The sequence below is a fragment of the Hyla sarda genome, chromosome 1 (genome assembly GCF_029499605.1).
Source record: "Hyla sarda isolate aHylSar1 chromosome 1, aHylSar1.hap1, whole genome shotgun sequence".
In the NCBI taxonomy this organism is placed as follows: Eukaryota; Metazoa; Chordata; class Amphibia; order Anura; family Hylidae; genus Hyla; species Hyla sarda.
In genome coordinates this window covers 466,773,051-466,791,401 of record NC_079189.1, presented here as the reverse complement: position 1 = coordinate 466,791,401, position 18,351 = coordinate 466,773,051, and the positions used below count along the sequence as shown (strand labels likewise).

Genomic DNA, 18,351 nt, shown 5'->3' with positions numbered 1-18,351 from the left:
ACAGCTTTACCAGCACATATACATTCACAGAATTAATATGGTTCTCACCCACTAGCAGAGGATGCAGATAAGCAGACATGGGCAATGTTAACATACATGCAGGAGGGGATGGAGAAAACAATTGATGTGTATTCAACAAATGTTTTAAGGACACTTTGAAGGGATAATCTCACAACCAGAAGGTATGTCCTGTCCACAGGATAGGTGATAAATAGCAGATCGGTGCTCGGAGGCCCTTATAAAATGGGCTACCACTCCATTCATTCGGAGGACATTTGTCCTCTGTTCTCAGGATCAATGGGGGTCCCAGCAGTCAGAACCCCAATGATCAGTTAGCTATCCCCTATCCTGTGATTAAACCTATAGTTTCTGTTACCTGCATAACATGGACTTTATGTTTTCATAAGCTAAATGCACATGCTACTATTTCAGTTGTAAAACATGGACCCAATACTGTAAATACAGACACGCCAAATAAAACGCCTGTTGACAGTACTTCTGCTAGGGCACGAGCAGAGCACAGTTCACCCTGTGAGCATGTCTAATATTTAGGTATCCAAGCCAATTCCTAAAGAGTTGGTAAAAGCTGTGAAAAGCAGGCATCCTGAACACTGTGCCCTTGTATACCTCGAGTACACAGGCACAGCTGGCGCTTTGGGAAGGGGAAAGCAGTGGATTATATTAAAATAACGTCTTGACTTCATTAAATGTACATTTGCTGGTTGTTATTTTAATTGGTGTGATGCCATCCATTTTTATGAGTTTGGAACATCTTCTGCACCCCTTTGGCTCTACGCAGTACTGCAGGCTGCCAAATCTCACAGCTGTTGGTGTGATTTGCCAGTCTTACTAACACACGGCAACACATTTCCTCTTCATATTATGCAACACTGGGAGAACGCTTAATCTTATTACACCAAAGCAGATGTTCTTTGATAATTTGATAGACCGCCCTCACCTAGGTGTGTTGTAAATAATTTTCTCTTTGATGGGGATTGAGATATATTTGTGTGCACAAAATGAGCTTTAATGTAGGTTGTGACAATTTAACTTCTGGCTTCCAAGGCATAAAGTCTTATTGTCTAATCCAATTCTGCTGCTAGAAATATAAGCAAAACCCATTTCATAGGTTCATGATTAAGTTTAATTATTAGCTTTTTCTGTTTTTAATCTGATGCCTGTATAGAAATCTTCTATCTGATCTTAGGTTTTATAAAAGCGGTATAACCCCTCAACATAACTGGAGTATAATGTCTTTTGACTGCTTTCTGCAGATGGTCATTGCTGGTTACCTCATCACTGAGTGGTATTGTAGATGAAGGTTATACATTCGAGGTGAAAATACTGGCCCAGTTGTCCTTCAGCTTTTGTGGACCTGTTTAAAGGGGACCTGTCATCACTATCATGCTGCCCGAGCCAGGAGTCATTGGGGCAGTCCCCAGAGCCCCACCAACCTTGATAAATTTCTTTCTCTATACCAAAACAGGGAAAGATCTATAAATCAAGACCAGTGGGGCAAGCAGAAGTCACTGAGGCCTACCCAAATGACTTGTGGCTCAGGCAGCATGAAAGTGATGACAGTCGTGGAGGTTGTAGATGTGACTTTAATTTAGTATAGATGGATGGGAAAGCAAGACAGAACATTTTAAAGAAAAAAGTGAAAAAAGCAGCTGTTCCTTAATTATGGAAGACAAACATGAAATATGTATATACTTTCCAAAGTCTAAGTATATTTTTTTTTTATCATGGTAGAGTCTCAGGCCCTGTTCACATCACATTTTATGTTGCTGGTATACATCAGAATACTGTGATTAATTATAATAGCAAAACACACTAGAACATTTCCTGCAATGAATAAATAATTACAGGAATGTATATATATATATATGTCCCTAGTGGATTAGTATGTCATGAGGAACCAGCTAGATTAGGGCTTCATATATGACCTCCTACACAAACTGTATAACCAAGAAAACTTTTGGAGTCATTTACTGTGATTAAAATAACAATTGTATTACAGTATATACATTAAAAACAAAGTGAGACATTTAAACACACGGGAAATAACTCCCACAGGGGGGCACTGGAACAAAAGGGCGTCACTACCTGCTATCACATGTAAACTCAGTACTAAATGTCCAAGTCAAATGCAAAAGTATGCATTGCATATGGGTAAATGGACAAAGGTCTCCAAACATATATAATTGCAAGCATCAAATTTAAACCCAATGGAAAAGTTACAAAAAGTGCAAGAAAGTGGAGCAGGAGTAATGCCACCCCTGCTCCTGCTCCACTTTCTTGCACTTTTTGTAACTTTTCCATTGGGTTTGTATTTGATGCTTGCACTTATATATGTTTGGAGACCTTTGTCCATTTACCCATATGCAATGCATGCTTTTGCCCTTGACTTTATGTCTCACTTTGTTTTTAATGGATATAATAAAATAGTTATTTTAATCACAGTAAATGACGCCAAAAGTTTTCTTGGTTATCAGAATACCGTAGCTTTAGAGTTAAATAGTCTATTTGTGGCTGCAGTTGGTCTCTGTAATGCCACCATACTGTTTTTGCTGGGACACTTATACCATTCTTTTGTGTCCCACACATAAAACATATACCTCTGTGAAGCAGCCCATAAGCAATCAACTAACCATCAAACCGTGCCAACCTGGATGGTAGAATACTGAGATCAAATTCTATATTTATTAGAAAATGTTTGCAGTTTCATTATTTCTTGATTCTGAATTTGGTTCCCAACTATCAGTCAAAGTTGAATCTGACTCACAAGGTGCTAAAGATTGGGAACCTCTGCTGTATAAAATATGGAATTTCTGGAACATGCTTATACCTGTGTTTGCCTTTTCGTTAGGGCTGATGAAGTTGGCATGATAATGACAAATCTTGAAAAAGCTCATCGGGTAAGTTCTGTGCCATCTTTATTACCTTTGGTTTTGCATGTGGCACAATTTACCCCCCCCCCCCCCAAAATCTGGGTTGATCATTGCTACATTGTACACATTACTACAGGCTCTATGCAAAGTAGTGCACCTATGAACACACTATTATGTAAGGGAATTGTACTGTGTAAAAACCTCCGAATATACAGTATATCTGCAACCTATATCATTCCTTTCTATGTTAACAAGGAAATAAAGGGTGTTCTGCAGGGTGAGAAAAACATAGCTGCTTTTCTTCCAGAAACAGTGCCACTTTTGTCCCGTGTGTGGTGTTGCTGCTCAGTTCCATTAAAGTGAATTTAGATGATTTGTAATACCGCAGGAGAGGTGTGGTGGTGTTTTTGGGGGGAAAAAATGCAATTTTTTCCCAATCCTGGACAACCTCCAAGCTGTTCCATGAATAAATACAGGTTTCAACAGCTTTTATTCTCTGTATAAAGTGAACAGGGCTGCCATAGGCTGACAGTCATTGCAGCAGTCTCTTTTTTCCATATCAAAGACATAATAGATGAATTTTTAATAAAGACAGATTGGAAAGTGAATTATTTTATTTGAATTTTTGATATGTTGGGCCAATAGAAAGAGACTGGTCATAATTTTTGAACATAAGATACTATAAACATAAATTGTAAGATTAAACATAATCGAGGAAAACAGACATGGTCGCACATCTACCTCTTGACCAAAAGTTTAAGATGTTGAAGAATGCAAAGATGACTGTAAACTCAAATATTCCTTACTGGATACAGTTGTGAAAATGAAAACATGTGACTGTGGATAATAATGCTCAGGTAGGGTATATTCACACATGCCAGATTCGTGTCAGATATTTCTGCAACAGATACCGTATATACTCGAGTATAAGCCGACCCGAGTATAAGCCGAGACCCCTAATTTCAACCCAAAATCCCAGGAAAAGTTATTGACTCGAGTATAAGCCTAGGGTGGGAAATACATCATCCCCCCCTGTCATCATCCAGACCCGTCATTAACATCCTCATCATCATCCCCTTGTCATCATCCCACACATCCCCCCTTCATCATCCCCTTATCATCCCACACATCCCCCTTCATCATCCCCTTATCATCCCACACATCCCCCCTTCATCATCCCCTTATCATCCCACACATCCCCCCTTCATCATCCCCTTATCATCCCACACATCCCCCCTTCATCATCCCCTTATCATCCCGCACATCCCCCCTTCATCATCCCCTTATCATCCCACACATCCCCCCTTCATCATCCCCTTGTCATCATTCGCCCTCAGTGGTCTTCAACCTGCGGACCTCCAGAGGTTTCAAAACTACAACTCCCAGCAAGCCCGGGCAGCCATCGGCTGTCCGGGCTTGCTGGGAGTTGTAGTTTTGAAACCTCCAGAGGTCCGCAGGTTGAAGACCACTGCGGCCTTCGACATCATCCAGCCCCCTCTCACCCCCCTTTAGTTCTGAGTACTCACCTCCGCTCGGCGCTGGTCCGGTCCTGCAGGGCTGTCCGGTGAGGAGGTGGTCCGGGCTGCTATCTTCACCGGGGGCGCCTCTTCTCCGCGCTTCCGGCCCGGAATAGAGGCGTTGCCTTGACAACGACGCAGAAGTACGTTGGCAATGAACGCACCTCTGCGTCGTTGTCAAGGCAACGTGACTATTCTGAGGCCGGTGCACCGGGCCCGAAGCGCTTAGAAGAGGCCTCCCCGGTGAAGATAGCAGCCCGGAACCACTATCCCACCAGACCACCTCCTCACCGGACAGCCCTGCAGCACCGGACCAGCGCCGAGCGGAGGTGAGTACTCAGAACTAAAGGGGGGTGAGAGGGGGCTGGATGATGTCGAAGGCCACAGTGGTCTTCAACCTGCGGACCTCCGGAGGTTTCAAAACTACAACTCCCAGCAAGCCCGGACAGCCGATGGCTGGCCGGGCTTGCTGGGAGTTGTAGTTTTGAAACCTCTGGAGGTCCGCAGGTTGAAGACCACTGCGGGTGGGGGAGTTCACTCGAGTATAAGCCGATGGGGGTGTTTTCAGCACAAAAAATCGTGCTGAAAAACTCGGCTTATACTCGAGTATATACAGTAATCAGTTCCATATATAGCAACAGAAGAATGCAGCAGCACACTGCCAGCACAAGGATATAGGTGAAACATGAACATGCAGATAAAACATGGAGAGCTATACAGCTATGGTGTAATAGATGCAAATGTGAAACTATGAGATAGTGAGGCACTTAGCTCGCAAATTTGTCTCCGCCAGCGGCCAAATAGCTTGGACCGTCCCACCACGATAAGGTGGCCTCATTGGGACGGACCCTACACTGTGAATATGCCTCTGTGTGAAATAGTTTCACATTTGCATCTATTACACCATAGCTGTATAGCTCTCCATGTTTTATCTGCATGTTCATGTTTCACCTATATCCTTGTGCTGGCAGTGTACTGCTGCATTCTTCTGTTGCTGTATATCTAGCCTAGTAGCGTGCACCTGTAGGCCAGGTCCATATAATAGTTTGGTATCAACTAAAGTGCTGGCTGACTTATTCTTTGCCAGTTCCATATATATACATTACCCCCATTAGGAGGGTCATAAAACTCAAAGTGAACCATTCTATGTTTATACAGTCCATGATATTATTTGAGAGATCAAAAGCACATTACACAGGGACAGTTTCATGGGTGGCATTCATTTATATTTTTCTCATCTGCAAATGTCTGTCTTATGTTGATTTTTGATATCTATTTCCCCTGTCTTTTGCAGAGAGCAGAAGCAGCTCAGAGGGAGGTTGAGAGTCTCAGGGAGCAGTTATCATCTGTAAATAATTCCATTAGACTGACCTGTTGTTCACCGCAAGGATCTGCTGCGCTAAGTTCTTCAGTGAGTCTTTTTTCTAGAAGCTCTCTAGTTGCATCATTATATACCTACATAGATTTTTGTACAGACATGCAGTCCACTTTATTGCTCTCAACCTTTTGTAGGGCTTCCTAAAGGAGTGTCCATTATTCCATTGGACCATTTTGTCCATTATAGCCAAATAGATCAATGAGGAGATGTATCAAACCTTGTGCAAAGAACAGTGGAGCAGTTACCCATACCAGCCAATCAGATTCAACCTTTTATTTTTCAGAGGCCGTTTAAAAAATAAAAGCAGCAATCTGATTGTATCTGGTTTGCATGGTAAAATACTCACACGAGCAGCACAAATAGTGGGTCACAAATGCATGCTAGAATAAGTATTATGCCTGGGAGGGTGGGTTGACAAGGCAACTACAAGAAACTTTAGCGTCTAGTTATCACCTAGGAACCGACTGCAATCTGCAAAAAACTGTCTAGTAGGACATACAGGGCATATTCTGCATACAGCAGCCTCCCACTGCTTTCAATGAACATGTTCATTATTTTGGCAGAATTTGCAAGCGAAGTCCCTATGTGTAAAAGGAAAGTGGCACCACCTTTGCCATATACTACTGCCTCTACTAAAAAATAGAGTGATACCTTTTTATGTAAATGCACCAGGCTATGGTATACAGACCCATCGTTTATTCTGTATACTATTTCAGTACATTGGTGCATTTCGCCTGCTCTTGTAGCCTCGTCTGACTACCAAGCCTGAGCTACCCCTCAGCAATGACATGGGACAGTCCCATCAAGACAAAGCACATGCACAAGATCTTGCATCAGCCTTGGCTCCACGTCTTGGATGTCAGGCAGGGTTACAAGAGGAGAACCACCCCCCCCCCCAGTGCACCAAGAACTGAATTAGCATACATAATAAGATGGGTTTCTATAACATGGTATGGCGCAATTACACAACAAAAGTATCACTCTAGTTTTATGCAGTGGCAGTAATATATGGGTAAAGGTGGTGTCACTTTCCCTTTATTCAGCACTGGGAAATAAACATGATTCTGTATAATTTCTGCTCAATTTACCATAGAATAAATACACAAGAAGGTCCTCTCGGACATATACAATTATCATGCATTAGTCTCATGTCTCGATTCTCTATGTCTTCTACTAAGTACTCTACTTCTATACATTTTATACCAAATAAATGTCCAGCTTACACTTAGATGAGTAAAGAAAAATTACTATTTTATTAAGCATATATTAAAATCACATCAAGCCTTTGCGGACAGGATCCACCAATAATAAATACATATGGAGTGTGCGGTTCAGTACTATTATAATCTCAAGCATTTTATATGGATAATATTATTGCCCAGAAAATTTCTCTAACAAAAAAGCCCTATGCAATTTAACTGGGATGATGCAATTGGTACTATGTGAGTACACCTGAAATGCCAGGACTCACATCCAATAAGTATCCATCTAATATAGAACCCTGCTACAGCGCTGCATAGTACGAAAGTGCATGTGCATATAAAGTGCCCACATTTTCTCACCCATATTGCGGGAACCGTTTCACTCCACTACCCCAACAGCTCCTGATTCGTTGCCTTCCTCAGGGGGTTTCTTTTTCTCTAAGGTAGGTATTGGGATTATACATATACCTAATGGTATCTGAAGGTTATGAAAATTGTTTTTATTATTTAAAGCATCATAACAGGTGTTTTTTTTCTTTCTTATAGGACAAAAGTAGCTTCCCCCTATGTTCTGGATCTCATTTAGAATCAGCTTTAGCTTCAAAAGACAGAGAAATTTTGAGACTCCTTAAGGATATTCAGCATCTCCAGAACTCTATACAAGAATTGGAAGAATCCTCATCCAATCAAATAGCTGAACTAGAACAACAACTTCTCATCAAAACAGAGGCAATAGAGGTATAAACATCACTTGGACCCACTTAACAGGTGGCCTTGACATTGCAAGTGGGCTCACACTTTTTGTTCAATAAGCACATTAACACCCTGGTAGTTTTTGAAATGGTGCTGAGAAGCTATTAGATCACAGAACAAGTTGTGAATGTGCGGCCTTGTTCTGTTTCTCTATTGTTGATTTATATGCTAGGTAAAGTGCCACCAAAGCCTGCAGTTATATATTATAAATACTTGAAAGGTAAAATAATCCCGGCACTCGCTGATTTCTTATGCAACTAGTAACGTGTTTTATTCACACAGTGCAAATCACGTACAATAGCAACGCGTTTCGGCCAATGCCTTTCTCAGACTGACACCTGAGTACCGACCCCTTCCCACTTTATATATTATAAATACAACTGCAGAAATTATGTATAGCTGTTCGTGGTTCTTTGAGATCAGTAAACCACTCTACTAGTGTTACTCATAGTAAGGGTCCAGGACCCTCACTTATCGCTAAAACAAATGGGCACAGCAGTCAGCTGAGCAGAGTGCTGCTTCATTTCTGGCATCCTCAGAAGCTGAGCATGCTTTATACAGACATGTCATGTTTAATAAAATCATAGGTAGCCTTTAAATCTTTCCCATAAATGCTTAATTACTGTGCAAGCAAAAATGTACTGTTAGGCTATGTTTACACTGTGTTAAGAGTCTTTTATCAAAAGAATACACCAGGAGGACTCCTGACATTCTATATATCTCTTATGGCATGCTGCAGGGTATCCCACTGTACCCGTATAGAGTCTGCTTCCCCTCTCTATAGCAGAGGGCTTTCCTACTCTCTTTCTAAATCTCTTTCCTATGCCACAAATGTTCATATGGACAATGAAGCCACTAAGATAGCCTGGAGACAGTGTATTCCCATCTTTGCCAACCCTAGTAAAGGAGTCTTTGCCCCCCCCCCCAAACCATCTTGGCTGTAGCCTCATCACTGCACAGGGACCACTGATCCAGCTTATGCACAGGGACCCAACACTAATTTGTTGATTGTCTGTGATGACCCCTCTTGTAGGCACCCTTAGTTTTGTAGCCAGAATCCTAACTGTCCCTAAAAGGTCATCATTTGCGTGACATAAACATATAAGGACAGTTATTTGACTTGTTCTTGCTCATACACCTTTCTTGGCTAAGGAATCCTGATTTTAAGCCATCTAGCTTCTGAGTCATAAAAATAAGTGTGTAAGCATAAGGTATTATCATGTGGTGGACATCAAAGAAAAAACCAAGGTATTCAGGGACACAAATTTCAAACTTTATTGTTTTAGAAAACAATACGCCCCGGAAGAAGCATCTAATTGCGAAACGTTGGGTGACGGAGGTCCTGGTGTGTCCTTAGAAGGTGAAACTAACAACCTCTTGCTATGTGTATAAATGTATATGGCTGTTACCTTACTAAATATAGCCACTGGCTGGGACACTTTTGTTATTACAAAGTAGGCTCTTTATAGCCATCTGTATATACAGGTATTTTCTTGGGGATTAACCCCTTGTTCTATGGACCTCCGGTTGTGTATCTGTAGGACCATCTTGGTATTTTGTACCCTTTTTTTAAAATGTTTTTAAATGTATGTCCTTTTTTCTAAAACAATAAAGTTTGAAATTTGTGTCCCTGAATACCTTGGTTTTTTCTTTGATGTCCTAATTTTGCATGGTATGGGAACATACAAATAGATGTTGGCACTTTATATGCATTATCATGTGGTGGCCAACACTGGTCTTAGGTGGCTGCCTCCAGCAGCAACTTGGCCCAGATCTGCCACTGGCCAATATCCTTAAAGGGGTACTCCCGTGGAAAACCTTTTTTTTTTTTAAATCAACTGGTGCCAGAAAGTTAAACAGATTTGTAAATCACTTATATTAAAAAATCTTAATCCTTCCAGTACTTTTTAGGGGCTGTATACTAAAGAGAAATCCTTAAAGAAATGCAATTCTTGTGATGTCCTGACCACAGTGCTCTCTGCTGACCTCTGCTGTCCATTTTAGGAACTGTCCAGAGAAGCATATGTTTGCTATGGGGATTTTTTCCTTCTCTGGACAGTTCCTAAAATGGACAGCAGAGGTCAGCAGAGAGCACTGGGGTCAGGACATCACAGGAAATGCATTTCTTTTTGGATTTCTCTTTAGTATACAGCCCCTAAAAAGTACTGGAAGGATTAAGATTTTTTAATAGAAGTGATTTACAAATCTGTTTAACTTTCTGGCACCAGTTGATTTAAAAAAAAAAGTTTTCCATGGGAGTATCCCTTTAAGGAAGTAAAGAGCAGATGGCCCACACTTTCCCTTTTATCCTGTCACCCATTGATGCTTAGATTATTGAGCATGTTTAGTCCTAAGATTTATTTCAGCTTTTTATAAGTATTGAGAAGCATGTGGACAGCAAAATGATAGCACTTATGACTTGACCTGGACCTCACCTACTGTATTCTCCAATTTTATTTCTTCCTTAGAAATTGGAAGAGAAGTTGCAAAGTCAGTCAGATTACGAAGAAATTAAAACAGAGCTAAGGTAAGATTCATTCGTCTCTCTGTCTGCTCTCTATCAGCCTGATTAACAATGCGCCATGGGGAACACTCCACGCTTCCAGCTTTATAATGCAATAAATAAGACGGCAGTGTCACTGGGGGTTGTTTATACCTATTACAGTGCTGTATATATTTACCCTTCCGTTGTGCACAAAATACATATCCATCTGTTATTTTATAAAACCGGATATAAATTTACTGGAAGTGTTAACTGAACAGCCATGCAAAGCTTTTATCATCTTTATTTACATCAGCGAGGGGCAGCTAAAGAGTTTAGGCTGATTATTTCCTTATTTCCTCATCTGTTACCCCAGATAAATAAGATTTTTTTTTATAGTAATGACTAAATGTCAAATCTGTAAAAATGACTGCTAATACTGATACTACAGAAGTCTGAGTTTTAGGTGTGCTCACATGTGCAGATTTTTTGTACACTTACTGCATAAAAATGGCAGCAGAAACACAGTCATATAATTCTCATTTACACTATCCAGTTAAAAGGAACCAGGTAGATGCTTGTACATTGTATAACCAATCACAGCACCAGACAGGGATTAGTTATATAAATATAAATTTGAAAACTTCTACTTGTAAGTCAAGTAATTAGCATTTTCTCATATATGTAAATAAGCAGCAAGTGCCTACAGGGTGAAGGTAATCATCGCAAGTGCCCAGGATTTCCATCTTCTATGGCTTATTGCCTCCTCCTGCATGTGATTGACAGCCTTTGTGATATAGGGAATGGAAATTCTGGGCACCCGGGGTGATCGGCCCTCCCCTAGGGGCCCTTGAGGTTTATTTGATTATATATTAAAAAAAAATCTATTTAGCTCACAAGCAGAAGTTAGCAAATCTAAAGGTATGCCTGTGTGGAGCTGGGGTTAGCAACCTGTAATAAATTTAATGCTGCCTTAACCATAAGTCACCTGGGTATCTCCTAAAGCTTCTGACCCACCAGCCTTGATTGATAGATTTCTCCCATTATCCAAACAGGATGATTTTAATCAGTCAAGACTAATGGTGCAGGGAGAAGCCACTGAGGACTGCCCTGATTACTTGTAATCACATTTACTCTTAGCTGTTTGGGGCAGTTATCATATTGAAATACTACCTTGAGGCCCAGTCTCTGGTGGGAGGGGATCATGCTCTGCTTCACTATGTCATAATACATGTTGGCATCCATGGTTCCCACCATGAATGATAGCTCCCCAGTGACAGCAACCCTCATGCAGCCCCAGACCATCACACTCCCACCACCATGCCTGACTGTAGGCAAGACACAATTGTCTTTGTATTCCTCACCCGGTTGCTGCCACACCCACTTGACACCATCAGAACCAAATAAGTTTATCCGGGTCTCATCGGACCACAGGCATGGTTTCAGTAATCCATCCCCTTCAACCTCTGCAACAATGCTGGCAGCACTCATATGTCTATTTCCCCAAAACAACCTCTGGATATGTTGCTGAGCACATGCACTCAACTTCTTTGGTCAACTATGGAGACAGAGTGGAAGCTGTCCTATGAAACCGCTGTATGGTCTTATGGACTTGAGATGCATCTCATGGACTTGACAGTCTTTTTATAGCCTTGCCCATCTTTCTGTAAAACAACAATTATTTTTTTTCAGATCCTTGAGAGTTCTTTGCCATGAGGTACCATGATGAATTTCCAGTGACCATTATAGTGTGTGAGAGCGATAACCCCAAATTTACTGTCACGATGCCGGCTGGCAGGAGGTGGATCCTCTGTGCCAGAGAGGGATTGGCGAGGACCGCGCTAGTGGACCGGTTCTAAGCCACTACAGGTTTACACCAGAGCCCGCCGCAAAGCGGGATGGTCTTGCTGCGGCGGTAGTGACCAGGTCGTATCCACTAGCAACGGCTCACCTCTCTGACTGCTGAAGATGCTGAAGAAAGGCGAGGTACAAGGGAGTAGGCAGAAGCAAGGTCGGACGTAGCAGAAGGTCGAGGCAGGCAGCAAGGATCGTAGTCAGGGGCAACGGCAGGAGGTCAGGAACACGGGCTAGGAACAGACAAGGGAACGCTTTCACTAGGCACTAAGGCAACAAGATCCGGCAAGGGAGTGCAAGGGAAGTGAGGTGATATAGGGAAGTGCACAGGTGAACACACTAATTGGAACCACTGCGCCAATCAGCGGCGCAGTGGCCCTTTAAATCGCAGAGACCCGGCGCGCGCGCGCCCTAGGGAGCGGGGCCGCGCGCGCCGGGACAGAACAGACGGAGAGCGAGTCAGGTAGGGGAGCCGGGGTGCGCATCGCGAGCGGGCGCTACCCGCATCGCCAATCGCATCCCGGCTGGAGGCGGGACCGCAGCGCACCCGGTCAGTGGATCTGACCGGGGCGCTGCAGCAACGAGGATGAGGCGAGCGCTCCGGGGAGGAACGGGGACCTGGAGCGCTCGGCGTAACAGTACCCCCCCCCTTGGGTCTCCCCCTCTTCTTGGGGCCAAAGAACCTGAGGAAAAAAAAGTAAATTTTTCCGTGATGAGGTCCGATGCACATTAGGAGGGGTTCTGTGCGGAAACGCATGAGATAGTCCAATCTTTTATTGTTAATACAACAGATGTAGAGGGGTCTGGCGAGACTGGTCACAGGGACGTAGAACCTGTTGATAAGAGAGGCCAAAAAAAATTTTCCTGCAGATCCGGAATCCAAGGAGACCATAGTAGAGAAGGAGAAGGTAGAGGCAGATATCCGCACAGGCACAGTAAGGCGTGGAGAAGCAGAGTTGACATCAAGAACTGTGTCACCTTTGTGCGGAGTCAGCGTACGTCTTTCCAGGCGGGGAGGACGGATAGGACAATCCTTCAGGAAGTGTTCGGTACCGGCATAGTACAGGCAAAGATTCTCCATGCGGCGTCGTGTCCTCTCTTGAGGTGTCAAGCGAGACCGGTCAACTTGCATAGCCTCCGCGGCGGGAAGCACAGGAACGGATTGCAGAGGACCAGAGGAGAGAGGAGCCGGGGAGAAAAAACGCTTCGTGCGAACAAAGTCCATATCCAGGCGGAGCTCCAGACGCCATCCGGAAGAACGCATGTCGATGCGAGTGGCAAGATGAATGAGTTCATGTAGGTCAGCAGGAGTCTCTCGTGCGGCCAGAACATCTTTAATGTTGCTGGATAGGCCTTTTTTAAAGGTCGCGCAGAGAACCTCACTATTCCAGGACAACTCGTAAGCAAGAGCACGGAACTGAATGGCGTACTCGCCAATGGAAGAAACACCCTGTTCCAGGTTCAGCAGGGCAATCTCGGCAGAAGAAGCTCGGGCAGGCTCCTCGAAGACACCACGGACCTCAGCGAAGAAGGACTGGACTGTGGCTGTGGCAGAATCATTGCGGTCCCCATCAAACTTGTCCGGCAGGGACAAGCAGGGGTTAGGAACGACCGGTTGCTGCGGAGGAGTTGCAGGAGCCGGCGGAGGAGATGGTTGTTGCAGCTGTAGCTGTGACTGAAGTTGCTGTATCTGCGGCAGCAGCTGCTGTGACTGAAGTTGCTGTATCTGCGGCAGCAGCTGCTGTAACTGTGACTGAAGACGCTGTGTCTCGGAGATCAAGTATGCCAGCTGTTGATCTCGTTGGGCGATCTTTACGCCAAATTTGTCCGGCAGGGACAAGCAGGGGTTAGGAACGGCCGGTTGCTGCGGAGGAGTTGCAGGAGCCGGCGGAGGAGATGGTAGTTGCAGCTGTAGCTGTTGCTGTATCTGCAGCTGCTGTATCTGTGACTGAATACGCAGTGCCTCGGAGGTCAAGTATGCCAGCTGTTGATCTCGTTGGGCGATCTTTAGGGCTAGCTGGGCGACCAGTGTAGGATCTACAGCGGGATCCATGGCCGGATCTACTGTCACGATGCCGGCTGGCAGGAGGTGGATCCTCTGTGCCAGAGAGGGATTGGCGAGGACCGCGCTAGTGGACCGGTTCTAAGCCACTACAGGTTTACACCAGAGCCCGCCGCAAAGCGGGATGGTCTTGCTGCGGCGGTAGTGACCAGGTCGTATCCACTAGCAACGGCTCACCTCTCTGACTGCTGAAGATGCTGAAGAAAGGCGAGGTACAAGGGAGTAGGCAGAAGCAAGGTCGGACGTAGCAGAAGGTCGAGGCAGGCAGCAAGGATCGTAGTCAGGGGCAACGGCAGGAGGTCAGGAACACGGGCTAGGAACAGACAAGGGAACGCTTTCACTAGGCACTAAGGCAACAAGATCCGGCAAGGGAGTGCAAGGGAAGTGAGGTGATATAGGGAAGTGCACAGGTGAACACACTAATTGGAACCACTGCGCCAATCAGCGGCGCAGTGGCCCTTTAAATCGCAGAGACCCGGCGCGCGCGCGCCCTAGGGAGCGGGGCCGCGCGCGCCGGGACAGAACAGACGGAGAGCGAGTCAGGTAGGGGAGCCGGGGTGCGCATCGCGAGCGGGCGCTACCCGCATCGCCAATCGCATCCCGGCTGGAGGCGGGACCGCAGCGCACCCGGTCAGTGGATCTGACCGGGGCGCTGCAGCAACGAGGATGAGGCGAGCGCTCCGGGGAGGAACGGGGACCCGGAGCGCTTGGCGTAACATTTACAACACTTCTCCCAATTCCCAACTGAGACCTTGTTACACTAATAGGTCACATGACACTGGAGATTGAAAATGGCTAATTGGGCCCAATTTGGACATTTCCACGTAGGGGTGTACTCACTTTTGTTGCCAACGTTTAGACATTAATGGCTGTGTGTTGTGTCATTTTAAGGGGGCACATAGTTAAACCCTGTTATACAGGCTGTGCAAAATGTGAGGGGTGGACTCACTTATGTGAGATACTGTATGTGGATTATCAGATATGTAGTGGTAGATGCAATGGTGTAGCATCTTTCTGATCCCAGGCATACTGATAGTTTAGTGAAGTCTTATTTTATGTATTGCCTGTTTTTATTTATTTATTTATTTATTTATTTTTTTTTTTTTTTTTGGGGGGGGGGGGGATATGTAGTCACATAAGTCCTTAACACTGCAAAGCACTGCTGATAGTTTTTGATTGATTTAAGCTCAGTCCCTGAGCACAGACTATGAAGTGACCAGGTTCCCTTAGGTTTCTAGAAATCAGTACCGAAAACTCAGGCTTATTGTCACTGAGGGAATAAAGGGCAGAACATTTGACAGTCAGGTTAGAAATGTGTAGGATCATTGCCTTTCTGTGTAGTGTCTGGGTTCCTAAGGGGGATTGTGACAAGCTCTCTATCCCAGACCCCGGAGACTAGCACTTCACTGTAATCCCATAGAACAGATGTCATTCTGATGATATATTAAACCATCTTCCCTACACTGTAAGGATTACAGAGGCACATGATGTCTACAATATAAAGAGTAAGGACATGTTCATTAGAAGTCCATACACATGTTACAGTTACTATTGCACTTTCTACTTTATATTCTGGACACTGTATTTTAGTTGTGTTTGTAATTTTAATCAATATAGTTATTAAAAATCATAAAAAAATATGAATGTAAAGTTTTCTCAGAATATGTGCAATAAGAGAAAAACAGTAAAATACCAAACTGATAAAAGAGATACAGTCATGGCGGTAAATGTTGGCACCCCTAAATTTTTTCAAGAAAATGAAGTATTTCTCACGGAAATGGATTGCAGTAACACATGTTTTGCTATACACATGTTTATTCCCTTTGTGGAATTGGAACTAAACCAAAAATGGGAGGAAAAAAAGCAAATTGGACATAATGTCACGCCAAACTCCAAAAATGGGCTGGACAAAATTATTGGCACCCTTAACTTAATATTAGGTTGCATATCCTTTGGAAAAAATAACTGAAATCAGTCGCTTCCTTTAACCATCAATAAGCTTCTTACACCTCTCAGCCGGAATGTTAGACCACTCTTCCTTTGAAAACTGCTCCAGGTCTCTCTTATTGGAAGGGCACCTTTTCCCAACAGCAATTTTAAGATCTCTCCACATGTGTTCAATGGGATTTAGATCTGGACTCATTGCTGGCCACTTCAGAACTCTCCAGCACTTTGTTGCCATCCATTTCTGGGTGCTTTTTGATGTATGTGTGGGGGTCATTGTCCTGCTGAAAGACCCAAGATCTGGGATGCAAACCCAGCCTTCTGGCACTGGGCTGTACAGTGCTACCCAAAATCCAACAGTCCATATAAAGAGTGGTTGGGCACAGCTGCTATATCGTGGTGTGTCAGACCCTCTAGCAATATTACAGCAGTAACTTCAAAGACAGTCTGTCCTGTGTGTAATGGTTCATGAGGGGTGCCAGCCGGTTGAAAAAGTCAGAACATCAAATGCAGCACATGAGAATGAAAAACCAGCGCACTCACCGCAGCAGGTGAACTTGAACTTCTTGTATCTTTATTGAAGATCATCCACAGCGTGGCCTCTCTGGCCGGACACAGGTACAGGCGTGCGGGGGGACAATACAAACAGAGACGCTCTCGGGCTAGCGGGTCTGCCTCGCGCTCTCACTCGCTTCACAGGCCCCTACTGACGTCAGGGTTAGAGGGTGTGTTTAAACAGGTAACAAAATGGAAGCGTCTCCATAGACACCTGTACACAAATTACTAATAGCACCCAAAACATAGTGACAAAAAATAACAATTAAAAAACGTGTACAAATTCGTTTAAAAACAACGTCTCTCTAACAGTTAAGAGACGCAAACGAGGGAATCATATTTATAAAAATACACTCATCTCATTTCGGTCATTAAGACCAATAGGACCAGTAGCATTCAACTGCATGATCCAATAAGATTCCTTTCTTTGAAGCTGTAAGTCCTTATCTCCAAACCTTATTGCTTTTTCGACTCTTTCTTTCAATTGCAGCAAATTTAAAAGCATTGGAACGACCATCATGTATTTCATTGATATGATGTAAAAATCTAGTTGCCCCCACCCCCATTCGTAGGGAGCGAATATGCTCCCTAACCCGGTGAAAAAGTGGTCTGATGGTCTTTCCAATGTAAAAGAACCCACATTCACAAATCAGGGCATGTACCACATGCGTGGAACGGCAAGTTACAAACTGCCTTACTTGTATTATGCGGTCACCTAATTTTAGCGTGTCTCCTCTATGATTTAAATGACAAAAGGAGCAAGACCCACATGCATAATTGCCTCTTAATTTGTCTTTTCCCAACCAGTTATCAATTGACGTGTTTCTTTCTGTTTCTCCTTGTTGTTTCTTTTTTATGTAATTCTGCAAAGTCCTATTTCTCTTATAGGTTATTATTGTTTTTTTCTGTGTGAATCCTCTCAAATCTTCATCTCTCTCCAACATGTACCAAAATGTATTAATTGCTTGCTTTATAGTGTTGTTCATTTTAGTATTCTGGAAAGCAAAAATGAATCTATCTAGTTTTTTCTTCTTTTTCTTTTTTAATAGATCAGCTCTAGGTACTTTGTTGGCTTTTTCTCTCGCCTTATTCACTACATCAATCGGGTAACCCCTTTGTAGAAAACGCTCCTTCAGTTCCTCTGCCTGCCGTTCATACTGGATAGGATCATTATTAATGCGTTTAAGCCACAAAAACTGGCTAAAGGGGATACTATTTTTAGTATGATTAGGGTGGGACGACTCGTAATGTAGGAGGGAGTTCTTAGATATAGCCTTTCTAAAACCTGATGTGAAAACCCTATTCTCTCTAACCTCAATCTGCACATCGAGAAATTCAAGTGCAGATCCTCCAAAATTTGATGTGAACCTCATGTTTACATTATTTACGTTATTGAGGTAGGAAACAACATTTTCAAACTCTATTTGTGAGCCCTCCCACACCATGATTATGTCATCGACATAACGGTGAAAAGATTTCATGTGGCGCAAAAAAGAATTATTTGAACAAAAAATATAATCATTTAAAAAAATGGTCCAAAAAATATTTGCATAGCCGCGCGAGATGGGCGTACCCATCACCGTGCCGCTTAATTGTGTATACCACTGATTGTTAAACACAAAATGGTTATTAGTAAGGATGAATTCAACCGAATCAATGACAAAATTAACAAACTCCTGAGTCTTATCTGTATAACTCAGAAATCCTGTATAC

The 18,351-nt window shown here is 43.5% G+C and overlaps 1 protein-coding gene across 9 annotated transcripts in view; it reads left to right on the top strand.

Moving 5' to 3' along the window:
- Positions 1–18,351, top strand: part of CUX2 (cut like homeobox 2) — a 467,974-nt gene that overhangs the window by 404,918 nt on the left and 44,705 nt on the right. For all 9 annotated transcript variants that reach the window (XM_056536466.1, XM_056536471.1, XM_056536490.1 and 6 more), the window contains 4 exons: positions 2,870–2,918; positions 5,703–5,819; positions 7,535–7,726; positions 10,210–10,268. In XM_056536466.1, the coding sequence (XP_056392441.1) occupies positions 2,870–2,918; positions 5,703–5,819; positions 7,535–7,726; positions 10,210–10,268 (417 nt within the window). The remainder of the gene's footprint in view (positions 1–2,869; positions 2,919–5,702; positions 5,820–7,534; positions 7,727–10,209; positions 10,269–18,351) is intronic.